We start from the raw sequence: 17,598 nt of genomic DNA, 5'->3' as shown, positions 1-17,598 counted from the left end.
GGCAGGCGCCCGCGCGGCCCCCGAAAGAAGCCCCCGAGCAAGGACCCCTGCACTCGCCATCCGACCGGCGCCATGGCGGCCGCTGCCAAAGACCATGACGCCGCGCAGGTAACAAGGGGCTACACGCCGACCCCACACGCGGCGCCTGCCCCTGAGGCCGCGTGGGCTTTAAAGGGGCGCAGGGTTTGGCAGCGGGGCGGGCGCACACGCCTCGTTCCGGCAGCGTCCCCGTTAAGCAGCCGGAGGCGCGAGATGTGGGGTTGGCCACCCCGTGCCTGGAGGCGGGGCCGAGCGCCCCAGGGTCCCCTCTCCGGCTGGGAGTGACTCCTGGAGGCCTGAGGCGGGACACTGAACTGGCAACGGCCCTGCCGGCGTGCCCGGGCCCTGCCGTGGCTACCGGTGCCACCCCTGGTGCTGCTGGCGGCCCTGCGCTCTGCCCGCCGCCTGGCATGGAGCACTTTGCGTCAGCTCCAAGATAGCAGTTCGCAATTGCAGTTGTTGAGGCTATTCTTGTAACCTTAGTAATTAGTAACCTTTGTAGTTACTAATTAGCAGAGAGTATAGAGATGTTATGAAATTTACTACACTTCCCAAAATGTTGCCAGCTGACAGTCTGGCTGCAGTTACAGGACTTGCGGACCTTTTTATTTATTTATGGTAACTCGGGCGTTTTTTAGGTTTGTTTGGGGTTTTTTTCCGTGTTTGATTGTTTAGGGGTTTTTGTAGTTTGGTAACTGTTCATTATTATAAGTCATCACAACCTGAACATGAGTTGGCAGTGCTGTACTTCATCAAATGAAGCAAACATTGTGCTAGAGCGTATGGGAGCATCACCTGGACGAGGCTTGAAATACCTGTCCTGTTTGTATGTGGAACTGGTCAAGAGACCAGCCCAAGCACCAAGAACAGTGTGGACCAACAACAGGGAGAGGAGAATCATCGGCAGACTAGATAATGTGGCCTGTTAGGAAAGAAGGAAAGAATCTGCTTAGTCAAAAAAAAAAAAGAAAAAAAAAAAGAGCAAATGGAGTTGTTGTCTTAATACGTAAAATGTTGTTACAGAGATGAAGGGGAAGGATGTCTTCTTTATGTCCATAACTGTTTGGTAAGAGACAACAAACTTAAGTTTCAGCAAGCAAGGTTTAGGTTAGGCATTAGAAAAATATTTCTAACCTGGGACAGTTAAACAGATTGCTTAAGGAGTTTGTGACTCACTGTCATTGGAGGTTTTAAAGATGAGGTTAAAGCAGGAGCTTCCAAACCTTGTCAAACTTGCCCCAGGCTGCCGTCTCCATCACTTCACCTTCCCTGTCTGCTGCCTCAGAACCACTACCGCTGTCTTGCACCTGTGTCCGTTTCTCCCATGCTGCCGCCACTGCCTCCCCATGCCTGGTTCTGCAAGTCCAACACCAACTGGAAGCATTTTCCTGTGGCGTGCAGCCCCCTGTAGCAACTGCAACAAGATGCAAGTGGTCTGTCCGTTCAGAGGGGCTGCATTAAACAAAGGCTCTGCTTGCTGTGATTCTAAGGGCCAGGGGACAGTTGAGGGACTCACAAAATCCCAGTTTCCCTTTGCTGAAGTCTTATGGTCTTACTTTAGACCCTCAAGGATCACTCAGTCTTCAACTTCACAGTCACTGTGGTATCGGGGTGGGGGAGATAACAGGGACAACAGCACTTTTTTCTTAATGTTTCAGCAAAGCTATTGGTACTAAGTAACTACCTGCCTACCAGTTTTGGTATGTGCTACTTATTTTTCGCTTTTGTTCTCTTTATTCTGTGGGTGTTAACAGAATGCCCCTAATGTGGGTTCCTGCTGCTAAACAAATGTTTCTCTTGGAAATGTCCTTTCATGGGCATAAATTACTAAGCTGAGCAGTAGAGCAGCTAATCACTTGTCATTTTTAAAAAACTATTAAAGCTTCTAATTGCTACAATAAAAAAATTCAAAACATAAAAAAGGCACACCATAAATGATCAATTTCAGTTGGAGGTCTGTACTTGCTATAAAAATTGACAGTCTGAAGCTTTTAAGCAGAGTAGGAATCCTCACCACATTGCTTTCCTGTCTCTTCATTACAATTATTTCTTTTTCTCACCTAAAAAAACTCCCTTTTGCATTATAGAATCCTTGTATGGTGCTGAAGGTGTTGTAGAAAATAAACTTTTTTAAAGGATCATGACATTGTTTGTGCTACTTTGGTTTATTTGACCCATTTCTATGCTAAAGACAGATTTTAAACAGAAATCTACCAGCTTATTAACAGCACTTTTCTCACTTTATGTGTGCAGTGTAACACAAATCTGTTTTAACACATCAAACTTATCACTATGCAGCTATTCGAAGAAACCTCATCATGATTTACTACCCATCAATATGAAATATCAATGGTATGATTTCATCTATGCAGTCTGTGCTTATTTCTGAGGAAAATACATGATTTCTAAGCAATTTATGAAAGGGACATACATATTTCAGGCACTGTTTTCTTACTATAATATCTTAAAATATCCACATTGTAGTTCAGTTTTACACCTTTTGAAAATTGTCCCCAAAACCTTTACAAATGTGTTTGTTCCATAAGTAGCCTGAGTCCACCTTGATTTCCATTATATTAGATCCACATTGTTTTCTGGGGTTTTGGGTTGGGAGGATGGGTTTGTTTTGGTTTGTTTTTTAAATCATATTAGGTACAATAATTTGAATAAAATAGGAAAAAGCTAATTTTGCTTGAGCAACCACAGTCTTGCAGAATACAATAATAATTTTTTGAAATGATTTGACTGCTGGAAATATTCTAAATTTTCAGTGAATACTTTCAGTCAGTTTCTGTTTAGAAATTTACCAGCAAATTTGTTTTCAAAAGAATAATTTTATGGATTGAAAAAGTAGTCATTTCTTTCAGTTCATGGAAATTTGTGGAGTTTTCCTTCATACCTAACAGCATGTAGAAACTTAGCCTAAGATGGTAACAGCATAGCAGCAAAGCTAAATTGTTCATGTTAGCTGTATCAGAAAACTAGTGGGCCAGATCCTGAGTTGGAGATATGAAGGAAGAGATAACCAATGGCATCTGTACTTCAACTTAAAAATCGAATTTAAAAGTACTGCTAATTGAGATTTGACAAAGAATAATCCTGTTGAGTTGCCTACTGCTTTCACACATGTTCACTCCCAGGCTTATTACAGCAAGTACCCTTTTTTAGTTATGGAAAGAACTGTCATTTTTATTATCAGTAATTTTAAACATGAAATACAGTAATATTTTTGTTTAGATAGTTTATGGCTATAATCAGTATCCACTGATCCTGGAACAATACTGTTAAACTCTGAGGATTGATTTATAATCCTGGAATTCTTCAGAAAAATAGTCAAAATGCCTTTATTATATTTATTTTCATATGTTTTTGATGAAAGTAGCTTCTGCATTTGAACTTTTAAAAATTGTTTTTAATGATTTAAAGTGGTGAAAAGCACTCATGTTCTTCCATGAATATTAATTTTGCAGTAAATGTCTAGATTCATCAAACAAGGAAAATATGAAACTGTAGGAGTGTTATAATCTAGATTGTTTTATGGCTGTGTACATTCAATAAGTAATAGCAATATAAACTTGTTTAATATAAGCTTATTCCATCAAAAGTAGAAGAGAGAGAATTTTTCTTTGAAATGAAAAATACCGGTGTAGTACATAGGTTAGAAATAGACAGTGATGCCACTTTGAATAAGAGTCAAAACAGGATGCTGTGGGACTCAGTTTTGTGACGGGTGAATAGATAAAAATTGTGTACAGCCATTAATTCTGTATAAATAAATCAGAACAAAATGGGGACCCATAATTTACACATACTGTGTGCTTGTTTTGTATTTGTAAACATACAACGCGTTAATTCAGATTCACAGTACATTTCAGAGTCAGTAGTATTTGAGGAATGTTTAGTTAGAGTGTACTTGATGTATATTACTATTTTTGGTGGTGAAGAGCTGGAAAGGAGTGGTTTCATTTTCAGCTGTGTGAATGGGGAAGATTTCAGATTTTTGTCACTGTAAATGTAGGAGTTTGCTTATTTGGCCTAGGGTCTTTTTCCTTCATGTACTCTTGTATATGTTGTTCTATTTGTTTCAGGTAATGTGAACTGATGAAGGTTCAGGGTGCTTTAAAAATCTTAACTTCTTACATAAGTTTCTAGGAGAGCTGGTTAGAGTCTTGTTTCTATCACTTGAAATGAATAAACATGATTTTTTAATATATTAAAAGAGACTGTAAATAATAGAAGCAAAATCAGAGCAGGCAGGAATACCATCTGAACTAAATCCCAGTTCTTTAAAGATAATCGCTTCAGAAACAAGTGCCATTGAAGAATATGGTGCTACACTATATAAAAAGAGTTACGTGAGAGTTGGCTGCAGTAGCAGGGGACTGTATTTGGTGACCTAAGGGTTTAGCCTTCCTAAAACTAATCCATTTTTCTGTTGAAAACAATGCAAGGAGCACATCTGCTGTGCTTAATTGCTGATTTCTGTCACACACCATATAAGAAACAAAACCAGCTGTATTACTGTGGTAATGTAAGTGGAAATCTTACCCCATCCCAGGGAGATAAATTGGCATAAATAAATTTACTGCTCTGTTTCTCTACTGTTTAATTCCTTACTTCATGGGAATTCAACTTCAGTTGTATCAGGATCTTTGTGAAAGCACATATGATTTTTATTTTTACACTGGTAAATGGGGGAAGACTTTGGCATTTTATTCTCTCAGATAAGTTGAAAGAAATACTCAAGACAACATGCAAATGCATAAATTCAAGCACACAGCGTGAATTAAAGTAGCATCTCACAGTTTTCTCTGTGTATACTGGTTATATTTCTCATGTAAATTATTCCAACATTCGAAATTTTTAATTTTCCAATGTAGTACTCAGTTATCAAAGACTGCTACCTGTTAGGTACAGCTTTCTTAGTTTTATATGTTCAGTATAGAGTAATGTTTAGGATTTCCAATAAATAGTTTTGGCTTGAAAAGCCATTCTGGTTTAGATTAACTAGGAATTAATCTCTGACACTACAGATACCTTTGTTTAATAGATATAGATATATTTATTGAGGTAATAAACAATGGAATATGGAAAAATTTAAGAACTTTTTTTCCTTCTGAAAGAAATATTAAAATAATGCAATTTGTCTTCTGGCTAAACTGCATGTGAGGTAACCTCACATTGTAAAAATGTAGGAATGTGAAGTTCATCAAATAATTGTCCTATGTTTTCTATGGTATTTTTCACTGCTATGTAAAAGTATGATATAACAGAACTAATAAAGTCTGTTCCATTGAAATTTGTAAATCAAGCAAAATAAACCTACAGAAAACTGATTCAATGGGAAAAGTTACTAGTTGAGCTTTTCAACATGAATAATGTTAGATGCATTTATTTTTCTTTTTTTATGGCAATAGTCTATGACTTAATCTCGCTGGTGTAATACCTGTGGGCCGCTGCACTCAAATAAATTTGAGATGAGACCTTTCCTGTGAAGGATAATCAGACATGCATTTTATTTGGGGATTTTGTTTGTTCATTTCAAGGTGTGAATGGCCCCTGCAAAGTGTAAAGGGCATTGTGTAAACACTCAGTCATTTTGTAACTGAAGTTCTTAAGCATAAATTAGACTGTCATACTGCAGTATGAAAATACTACCCCTTTGAACTCAATTTCAGAATTGAAATTCTTAGGTTTGTGATGTTTCTGATGGTTTTTAATTAATTTCTTTATTTTTAGGAGAAGTTACATCCAAGAAATCTTATCCCAGAGCTTTGTAGACTGTTTTATGGTTTAGGCTGGGTAACAGGAACTGGTGGAGGAATCAGCTTGAAACATGGGTAAGTACAGATGGAAGAGAAAGAATGTGATGGTTAGAGAGAGAGAGGAGGACTGTGTTTAGTAGTTGGTGAGGGCATTTCAGTTACATGAAAAATGTTTGAAAGTCAAGAGTGAGCAAGAATGTAGAGGAGCAAATGAACAGTACGCCAAATTTAACCTTATAGAAGGGAGGTGGCTAGTCTGAATTAATCATTGCAGTCCCTTCAATGGAGAGAGCCAACTTCAGAGAGTGATTTTTTCCCGTCCTTTTCCTATCTTTGTTTAAGGTAAATGAATTGTCTTTAAGGAACAATGCATTCCCCCTTTTTCATTTCATTGACTATGGAATTTAGAGTGGGTTACACCAGGCACACAGCTTTCAAATGCCTGTGGTTAGATGAGATGAATCCCACCCTAGACATTTTACAGGCAAGACATTTCCTTTAAGAGGGAAATTACTGTTCTACTGAGATAATTTCTCAGGACATGTTCTTAACATATAATTGTAGCAGGACAGGTAACAGCAAAACAATTTTTGGTGTGTATCCACTACTAAGGAGCACCACTTTGCTTTTTAATTTGCTCATTTCCCCCTATTCATACTTTCCAAGCTCTTAATGGAGACAGAGCTCCTCTCAGTGGCCACTGAAAAAAGAGAAGTCCTCATTCTGCAAAACACCTTGCACAGTGCCTGCAATTCTGTGCCCAGGCACAGGGTGTTGTGACACTCTAACTTGAAAGTGTCTGACCTCTCATTTTTCTGACATACACTTGCATGCAGATACAAACAGCTATTGCTATTCAAATATATGAGAGAGAGATATATCTCTGAAGTAAAGGCTCTAAATGCTAATATTTGTGCTGTTCTAATGGCTTTGTGCAGGTCATTTCACTTCCTTGCTTGATTTTGCAAGCAAAGCAACAGCAATAATAATGAGAGGAATGATAAGAGGGTTAATTCTTGTTTTTAAAGTTCTTCGTCTATGGAAAGATCTTTCTAGCACTAATTTCTCATCAGTAGCTAAATGTTGCCTATTTTCTTCGTCATTTCAGCGCAATTCATGTTGGTTGTGGCAAGAGAAATGGTGTCAACAGAGAATACACTAATATAGTAGTACAGTTTTCTTCAGCAGTTCTATAACTTGGTTGCTCAGACTACACCGAAATACATATTTGAGTTTGTACCAATATTGTACATGGTCTAGGAATAGTAATCTATGTGGCTGTGCTGTTTTATACCTACAGTAACAGTAGCTATGTTTCAAAATTAATAGCTATGAGGCAGGGATCAGACTAGCTTAGAATTGTTACATAGGAAATAGTGAAAGAACAACTGAAATTTGATTGAAATTCTAACAACTGGTCTTACCAGCTAATCCTAATCAGCGTTACTCACTGTGCAGTTCGTATCAACTACTCAGAATAAAAATGCCAATTTGGACATGGGGTAGCATATTAAAAATGTATCTGGAATTCTCTGTCTGGTGTCCTGTATTTCAAAGGCTGTATTTCATCATCAGATTTTCCCTTTGTGATTAATTTCTAAAAAAGAAAATTGTTTTAAGAAAAAATGCATGTGTCTCATTAGTAACTGAATTACCACTTGATTTCCCCATATGTTGCACTGTCAATCATCTTGCTCATGCAAAGGAATTGACTAAGTTAATGCAATGTTGGCAGTGTTAATTCATGAATGTTAAAAATTACAAATATGATAGAGCCACATTTTGATGTGCTTCACAGCCGTTTTACCACTACATCATCTTAAGAGTTGTATTTTTGGAAGAGTTAGAATCAGAGAATTATTTAGGTTGGAAAAGACCCTTAAGATTATCAGGTCCAACCGTAAACCTACCACTGCCAAGTCCACCACTAAACCATGTCCCTAAGTGCCACATCTCCACGTCTTTTAAATACCTCCAGTGATGGTGATACAAACACTTCCCTGGGCAGCCTATTCCAATGTTTGATAACCCTTTCAGTGAAGCAATTTTCCCTAATATCCAATTTAAACCCCCTTGGCACAACCTGAGGCCATTTCCTCTCGTCCTATCACTTGCTACTTCGAAGAAGACACCAACACCCACCTCGCTACAACTTCCTTTCATAAGGTCTCCTGTCAGCCTCCTTTTCTCCAGACTAAATAACCCCAGTTCCCTCAGCTGCTTCTTATAAGACTTGTTCTCTAGATCCTTCACCAGCTTCGTTGCTCTTCTAAGTGCTCTTGTCCAGAAATATAAACATCTCATGGTCCTTAGGAAATGTTTCTGTAACTTGACTAATTATTCACTAGATGTCTCTGTGCTCCTGAATTTAGTACATTACTGTTGAAACTGAGTAGTGATTACAATAGAGAGAGATAATCTGATTTTTTTTTTGCTATTATTGAAAATATTGAAGATATTAAGATAATTTTAATCAATTTTTTATAGTCCTTGTTCATGTAAACCTTGCAAGAAGTGATGTGCTGCTACTTGAATTTCAGTCATCTAATTACATTGAATTAGTGTTATCTTTTTATCGATACAAATAAATATATAAATGCATTAAAAACCTAAACTATGCAGTTATAACAAAAACCAAAAGTATTTACATTGTAGAATACTAGAGATAATTAATATTGTTTATAGGTAGTCTGTGGATTTTTAAGTAGTAGTTTTGTCACCTGTTTTGTCATAGATCAGTATGTGCTTGCAATTTCTCTTGTTCTATTTTTATTCTGAATTCTGGGGATTTGAGTTTGGAATTATTGCGGGGGAGGCTGTGTGTTTTTCTTTGTAGGAAAAATAAGGCTGCACTTCCTACATGTGTTTCAGATCTCTTGTCAAGTTGAAAGCACAGTTTTGTACCCCTGCAAGTTAGAGATTTCATATGCACTTGTATCGAAGGAGCAAGAAAGTTATTAAATTATGAGGGGCTAGATTTGCTATTTCCTTTTCAGTGGATGGAGAGCTCTAATACCTGTGCAGTTGAACAACCCTGTGTTTACTGATTTTCCCTGTCTGTAACTTTTCTTAGGAATGAAATCTACATCGCTCCTTCAGGAGTCCAAAAGGAAAGAATACAGGTACGTTGAACTGTATTTTTACCTCAGAGATCATCTTGAGATGGATGAAAGTACCTTTGTTTAGAGTTTCACTTTTCCTTATGTGAAGTTAGAAACTTGTTATACTATTGACTGCCTTATTGAAACAAGTGAGGATTTTGCCCAGTACTCTACTAGCACAGCAAGCCAACATGTATTTCAGTGGCCAGTGTAGGTTAGTCTTGATCTCTTTGCTTTAAATTAACACAGAAGACTCTGAGATTTGAACATGACTGAAGTCCAGCTTTATTCTTTGTCAAGCTTGAATGGCTTTATAGCTGGCTGGCTACAGTTTCAAGTTACTGTGGTACATAGGTAATTAAGCATTAACACCTCATCTCTATTTTCATTTGAGTGATTACAAATCTTTGTCTTGATATTCTCAGTAAATAGATGGGCTCTCCCCGTGAAAAGGTGACCTTGTCTATCTGTCTCCTTTCCAAAAAAGCCCCAAAAGATAAGTGGAGGGGAGAACGGTAAATGATAACTATTATATGACAGCAGGAATTCCCCACAATAGAGTAATATGTGGAAAGGATTTGTTGTTTTATAGATCTGAGCGTAAATGCAAGGAATCTGTTCACTGATAGAAACTTGGGGTTTCGCAGCAGTGCTCGCTGGGGTTGTTAGCAAGTAAGGCAGGCAAAGGCATAGCTTGGCAAGACTGTGGTGGTCTGTTCTTTGCTAGCAGTAGCAGCGGATTGAGCACAGTGAGTAAAGAAATCTTTTGCAACTGAATTTCCTGCTGACTTGTAAAAGAAGATTAGAGAAGAAAGTTTTATTGCTGCCCTGGACAATTCTTTGTACTATTGTGAGTAGCTGATTGATGCAAACATTCATGTAAAGCTACTAAAAGCAAGGTTTAAAAAAATAGTTCTACAAGTTAAATATATTATACGTAGGTTTAATTCACATCCTTTGTTGGTTCTTTAAGGGGGGAAGGAAAAGTACATCTAAATTTCTTTTTTTGAATCAGTTACTACTTTTCCTTTTGATCTATTGTCTGTTATTTAGATACAGGCTGTCTCCTTTCTGAGAAAATTTTAGTTTTACAAATACCTGCTTGGCAGCAGTTTGAATGAAAAGAGTACCTAATATTAATTCACATTACACAATGTCAGTAAATAGTATTAGAAGCTAGAATAAATGCGGTGCGTTACAGCACTTTTACAAAGTTAAAATCACATTCTATATTAAATATATGGTGTATATGTTTGTCTCCCTAGAAGGAAAACAAAACTATTCAGGTCATCACAGGTCAAAATAATTTCTTCTTTCTTACAGCCAGAAGATATGTTTGTTTGTGACATGAACGAACAAGACGTCAGTGGTCCTCCACCGCACAAGAAATTAAAGAAAAGCCAGTGCACACCTCTTTTTATGAATGCCTACACTATGAGAGGTGCGTAGCAAATGTTTTTAGTTCAGCAATGACTGAAACACTGTATATGCACATCAACAAAATTGAAATTCAATACCATATTCATTATACATGGAAGTTACAGTGAAATAAACATGAAACTATAAAATAAATTGATTTGCAAAGGAATATGTACAATGGAAGGTAATCCTTGGTAACATCCTGTGAGTGTCTTTTACATTTTAATCTTCTCGTGCAGCTATACCTGTGATCATCTTCTCGGCACTAATTTTTAGTGCAGTACATTAGCAGGTTGTGGGAGGAGCTGGGGGATTTACAGCAGTTTTATACCAGTAGTTTTGCCTATTCAGCAACTATGTTTTAGATCCTTTTACAACCATTGGCTGTGATCAAATGTTCTAAATTACGGCTAGGTGAAAAAAGTATGAAACTTTTCTTTTGCAGGTGGACAGTAATAGAGAGTTTTTGCTGCTGTGTAAGATTTACATTTGTTACTTTAGAAAGGATTTAGGGAGTCTCTTCTGATCTTCCTGCACAAGAAGCTTGTATGTGTACCTGAGGAAAACTCATTTCATATTTTTGGCAACATTGAAACTTTATAAGTAAATTATAATTATTGTCTACCTATCTTTTCATTATGACACAGTAAGATAACAATAAATATTTTTTCAGAGAATCAGTGGATAATTGAAGAAGAGTACTAGCATAAAAAGAAAGTAAAAGTCTTTAAACTTTCGTCTCACAAATAAGTTTGGGAATTCTTTAGAATCTCAAAACTCTGATAAAGTTAACAATGTTGCAGTCATTGCGGTATGTAAAGAAATGTAGTGTTTCTCCTTGAATTTGTGCAAGTAGTTTCTCTCCTGGAATTTGTCACTAACTAAAAGTTAACTCTTTTATCCTAAGACAATCCATAATTATCCTTTATAGATGAGTAATTATCTCATACCTTTATTTAGGTTGCTGTATATTTTTTTCTTTAATACAGTAGATCGCCATTTGCTAAGATGCCTAGCCAAAGGAAATGAATGAAGTATGTGAATGAATTTTTCTTAATAGACACATTTTAAAATTAATTCTAAAAATATATTTTTTTTCTTCTTTTTCTGTTCTTAGGGGCAGGCGCAGTAATCCATACTCATTCCAAGGCTGCTGTTATGGCTACCCTTCTTTACCCAGGGAGAGAGTTCAGTATTACCCATCAGGAGATGATAAAAGGAATCCAGAAGTGTACTTCAGGAGGCTATTACCGGTACTTCTCTATGTTTAAGAAAAGAAGCACGCTATTTGATCATTTGTTTCCAGCAATATAAATAGATGACAAGTCATTTGAGTTATGTGCACTAAAGTGTGTAACATAAAGTATTAGGAATAAGAAGTAAAAAGACCTCTGGAATAAATAAATCATTGGCTTTCCCTAAGAAAGGCTCAAGCCTTTGGAAGAGATCTGAAATAAAATCTTGTAATGTCAAGGCTACTGTGATCTGTTGATCTACAGAAACAAACCAAATAAAGAGCTATGTCCTGACAAATATCTCAAGAACAGAGATGTTAACACATCTATACAATGTTAAACTGAAACTGGAGCCAACCAACATGAGGTTGGATTGATAACATACAAAATACATTTGGGTGGACTTCACATATCACTGCCTGTGCTAGTTTAGGGCATGTTAAGAGAGTAGAGGATTTCAGATTTTACTTGACAGACTTTGAAAGAAAATTCAGAATAAACAGCTCATTAAAGATAATGTTATTACTTTCAAGGATGAGCTCTGAGGTAAGTGCTGAGTTATTCCAAATTATGTGTGATGGCTTGTTTTGAGGACTCCACCCACAGAGTGTTGAATTGGGATCCGCAAACAACATTTATATAATATGTGACAATTAGATGAAAAATTGAAATGCTAAATTCTTTCCACTTTTTGATATTAATTTTTGTAACTAACTATTGCCCTTTGGCAAGGGAGCAAGCCATATGTCTTGCGTGTGATTTTACGCCCGGGCGTATTTTATTCAGTTTTGGTTGACTTGCCAGCTTTACCTTCTTGTCAGCATTAGCATTTGTATTTTTAATGTGGCAAAAGACACCCCTTATATTGAATTGTCTAACAACACTGGTTTTTAAAAAATCCACAACAATCTTCTTTTTTGGATATGCATTTTGAATTCTCAAATGTTCCTAAATGTTAGTCAGGAGACATTGGGTTCCATACCTCTGAGTTGTCCTGTGTCTTCCTGTTAATTTACCAGAAAAACTAAAGAAATCAAAGCTCCAGATTACATGGTTCCTAAGTACATATTCGTCCATACTAGACGGATTCCACTGTCTTGCCTCACACAAGGCTCCCCATTGAATTCAAAAGAAATTTGATAGTACAGAATGGGATCTTTCAAGAAAGGGATTGACAACATATTGTTTCTAATTACATAAACCTTTTCTGGAAGCTATCCAGGAAAATGCTACAGATAGGATAATCAGAAGTATTTGTTGGCCTAAATATGATCCCAGTGATGCCAGAATAGTTTTACCTTTGACTTCAGTAGAAGCAGAACTAGATCCGTAGTAAATAGCTTTGAAAGTCTCAGACTATCCCAGGGTATTTTATATGAAGGTTTGGCTAAATGTAGGCTGCTTATATTTCAATAAAACTAAAGAGAGATCAAGTATTTAACTCATTCAGAGTCTTCTTGGGGTTTTATAGATATTAGTTCTTGATAAAAAGCTTATGGTTGAAGTTTTTTAATCAAAAAACTGATTAGTGATGAATCAGTTATGGTATTTATACCTGCTTCCAAACTCACATCCAAGTAGAAAGCAGAACCTAGGAAACCAATCCCTTAGCTCATTTGGCCTCACTAGTAGCAAACACTCCAAATCTAATTTTAATGATCAGAATATGTAAGAGTCAAAGTAAACCTACAAAAAACACTTACTATTTTTATAGACTTCCTTGGGAAAGCATCAGCATTGAAAACTAAGGGATGACAAGCTGTATTATTTTTACCATTGCTTTCTCTCTGTGTTTTATAAAAGTAAGTACTACTAGCATCCACTCATGAAATATCTATGTGATCTCAATGATAAATCTGAACCTGAACTGGGGACTTATTAAAACTATTTAAACAAGTTTCTGCCAGTGTTAATTAAGGCTCAAACAATGCCAAATATCCCAGTCCTCCTTTAGAAGAAACTCTTAGGCAAGTTCCACTGAGTAACATGCATCATCTTGTCTTTGGAACTGGGGTTCTCAGGCTCTCTTAAGATCACATATAGCCCACCAATGACTCCATCACAGAGAATTTATTTTTCACGTGTTGACTCTACTTTCTATTTATATGCCTTAGCAGGACAATCTTATTTCCGGGGGCTTTTTGGACTACCTAAATTAATTTTTTTCTGCTCTCCAGCAAACAGCTTAATTTCCTTCTTCATGATGTGATTCTTTTAAATAATTTAATCTGAGATAAAGCTTGTAGGTGATGCCAATACAGGATGAAGAGAGTCTGAAAAAGTTGTAAAGGGACCCCACTACAAAGTGGTATGTGAACAAACAGCTACACCTAATACATTAAAGTGTTATTATTTTTTGTGCCTCAAGTGTAGCTCAGGTATTGCCAGCATAGCATACGTTTGGGAGTGAGAGATGTTCCTGAGAGTTCTTATGTTACAGCGTGACTCACAAGAGAAGAGCGTAGAATCACTAGTGTTGAGAATTTGTTAACATCTTTACACAGTCAAAGGAGAATCTCTTTCTTAGGGAAAAGCTTCATACGTCCAAACACAGCGTTTTTTTAAATACATGAACTTTCATTTTTCTTTTAGATATGATGATACACTAGTGGTTCCCATTATTGAGAATACACCAGAAGAGAAGGATCTCAAGGAAAGAATGGCACACGCTGTGGAAAAATACCCAGACTCTTGTGCTGTATTGGTCAGACGTCACGGAGTTTACGTATGGGGAGAAACATGGGAAAAAGCCAAAACAATGTGAGTACAATTTAGATATCTTTTGCCATTATACCTCAAAATCTTAATGACCTTAATGTCATGTGTATTTCCAACCCATGGACAATGATTCAGAACGTTAAGTTCTGGCCTCACTGAATGTATAGGAAGCTTTTGGGAATGAGTTCATCCATGATTCCACCGCTTGGTTTTCCTTTCATATCAATGCTGGCTGATAGGGTTGCCAACATTTTCCTTTCATATGGACAAGTCCCTCCTCATATGAAACCTGCAGGCAATCTCTGCTTTTATATGACACCTGCCAATACTGTTTGTGTAGTCTTCCCTAGTCCCATTTTTGGAATTTACTTCTTCATTTGCTGATGGAAATGCAGCAAATCAGGATCATGTAGCAAAAATGCTGGGCACTTTCCATACCGCAGTAATGGAAATAAATGATAATAGAGCTGTCCAGTCAGGCCGTCGCATTGGTGATGTAAAGCTCAAGGAAGAAAACTATTAATTTTCATAAAACATGGTAGGACTTGAGCCTTACTTTACATTTCACCTTTTTTTCCTTTTAATTTTAGGTGTGAGTGTTATGATTACTTATTTGACATCGCAGTGCAGATGAAGCAGCATGGGCTAGATCCTTCAAAATATCCAGCAGGAGAAAACGGGATCTTGTAAATGACAACAACATTTATATTCAGGTGTGAATTTATCTGTAGAGATGATCTGTTTGGAGGGAGAGACTACAGATGACACCATCACTTCAGTCTGCTTCCCCACTCAGGAAACTTCAGTATTGCACATCTCCCCCACTCTGCTCCATTACCACTGCAATTGTATCTATGCCTGAAATAATGCTCCTTTACCACACAATGCAACTTGTATTAATGTAATGTAATGTATTAATAGTTAAGTATGTCCTGTGCACATTTTAGCACCTATGTACAGCATGGAGTGCAATTGCTTTTTAAAACTAAATTGTATCAAGCATTACCAGAAAAAGCCAACAGAGAAAAAAGACCCCAGCCTAGTAAGCTAATCTATGCAGAGATGCCTGAACACCCACTTTTGTTCTTCAGCTTGCAGAATCAGGTTTGATTTCAGTCTGTCTCAGTGGTATTAGTTATATGGTGGGTTGTTTTTTTTTCCCTTCAGCAGAAATGGCTGCTTGCAATTTGATTAAGTTTCATTGATTAGTCTTACCTGTTTACCTCACACAGCAAATTACCATGACTTTCTGTTTTCTAATGTAGCAATGATCAATGTTTTGAAAGTTTTCATAACAAGTATTTTAAAGTAAAAGCACATAGATAATACGATCAGGCAGTACTTTACATGAAGGATCCCTGAAGCAATTCTCACATAAGCAATATACAGCTTGGTATGGCAAAACACGGTGGTAGCATAACGTTTCAGAGTCTGGGACACTTTTCTTCCTGAAAATCTAAGCAAGTTTAAAGATACCAGTACTGAGAATATAAAGGAGTTGCTAGGCCAAAGTGGTGGTCTAATTAAACAGGATAGGCTAACTTGTTGCACAGAGTTGGCCCAACAGATAGTCCTCTCCACCCACCACGTTTGCATCAGAAGAGATGACAAATGGCTGCTCAGGCAGGATGAGCCCAGAACAGACAGGTACTTGGATCATTAGCCTTTATGCCCACAGTAGAGGAGGAAGCAGTGGGACAGGAGGCTTGCTGTCAAGTGAGTCTCTGCGTGAACAGATAGTTGGAGTGCTGCCACTGCATACAGTGATGAAGACATGCTGGCTAACACACCTGCACAGAGCTACCTCATGGCCTGCAAGAACCATTCTAAAATTGCTCCTCAGCTCCTGCAGTTGAATAGGTTGGGCTAACGTAGTGGCATTAATATTCCTTTGCCTATTTCTTATGACTAAATACCTAGTTTTAGAATATTTTCACTTTTCTCTTGTTTCTCCTGTACAGGTTTCTTACATGATGATGGGAGTTCCAGATTCCACCTCACACTGTTAAAACCAGAAGGGGGTGCTGTTATACTCGGCTGATTGACAGATGTCAGCAGTCAGTTTTGACTGTTAAACACATCCAAGAAGAAAAGGAGACTTAAAAGAAAAATGCTGAACAATCATTACCATTTATGAATCCTGTCAAATGCTACAGTAGCAGGAATGAAAATTCAGATGCAAAAAAAGATTTTGAAAAAAGCTATGGAGAACTAACGTGACATTTTGTTTGCGTGCTTTAAAAATTCATATTTCAACAACCTGCATTTGTTGATCCTGCTCTACTGCTACATCATTTAACTTGTTCTAGGTCTCCATTTCTGAAAGTTATAGTAGTCTTTATTCTTGGGGGAAAAAAGTGAGGACAACCCCTTAATTAGAAGTTAGGTATAAAGTTTAAAGCATTGTTTGAACTGTTGATTCATTCATGCCGTGCTAATAGGATTTTTTTTAAATTAAGCCTGTAGCATATGTATTTTTAAATACTCTTAATTGTCATTATAATGAGTGGGAAACACATAATTTTATAGCGTGCATTTAGAAGTTGTTACTGAGAGACTGCTCTGGGTCTTGTCTGTTCTTTACTTCTTTAAATTCATTCACTTTCAATAAGATTTTGTTTACTACAACTTTAAAATGGCTTTTTATGACCTATGATTAGCCAGCCTAAGGTAGATTTAATCAAACTGCTCATTAAAATACAGTCTCAAATATTTATGAATCTTAGTGTCTTCTTTCAAAATCTCCTGGAATGGCCCCCAGTGGCATCAGTCTAAGCCTTGATTGACCAACTTTCTGATTGAGTCTCTAGTCCCAAGGGTGAATTGTGACAGGGTAAGTGCCAATTGACCTTGTTTTCTGCTAGGGGCCATGCATTCCCACCACTTCCCCTTGCACCATCTCTGGCAGTTTTCTGAGCTTCTGTGAGGTGAATTAACTCTTCGACCTAAGAGAAAACAACTGCGGGAATTGGGGGGGGGGGGGAAATTATTGTATTGTTTCCTAATAAGCCACTGGTAAAACATTGAATCAACTCAGAGGTGGGTCCAAAGAGAACCAGAGCTGGAGCAAAAGAGGAGATGGCTGAAGCTGGAGATGGAGACAGCACTTCCCCCATTTCATGGGGATGACTATTCAGACTTACTCGGCTACTTGTGGACAGGCATTCACTGTGGATGTTCTGAAGAGTTCAGAAAGAACTGAAATCAGTGGAAAGTATTCTGCTAAACCAAGAAGACAGGAAGAAACTTCATAAATTTTCCCCCATTAATGAGCATTGACTTTTCTTTAGTTATGTATGTCAGACTACTGATTATAGCACA

At 37.3% G+C, this 17,598-nt stretch overlaps 1 protein-coding gene across 1 annotated transcript; it reads left to right on the top strand.

Moving 5' to 3' along the window:
• Nucleotides 1-7: 7 nt before the first annotated feature.
• Nucleotides 8-16,989, top strand: APIP (APAF1 interacting protein). The gene is made up of 8 exons (XM_076344337.1): nt 8-108; nt 5,779-5,879; nt 8,878-8,926; nt 10,229-10,346; nt 11,442-11,577; nt 14,152-14,319; nt 14,868-14,990; nt 16,239-16,989. The coding sequence occupies exons 1-7, from the start codon at nt 73-75 to the stop codon at nt 14,965-14,967; spliced, it is 708 nt and encodes a 235-aa protein (XP_076200452.1). The 5' UTR covers nt 8-72; the 3' UTR covers nt 14,968-14,990; nt 16,239-16,989.
• Nucleotides 16,990-17,598: the final 609 nt, after the last annotated feature.

Source organism: Aptenodytes patagonicus, chromosome 7 (genome assembly GCF_965638725.1).
Source record: "Aptenodytes patagonicus chromosome 7, bAptPat1.pri.cur, whole genome shotgun sequence".
Classification (NCBI taxonomy): Eukaryota; Metazoa; Chordata; class Aves; order Sphenisciformes; family Spheniscidae; genus Aptenodytes; species Aptenodytes patagonicus.
The sequence above is the reverse complement of the archived record's forward strand: the minus strand, read 5'-3'. Positions and strand labels throughout refer to the sequence as shown.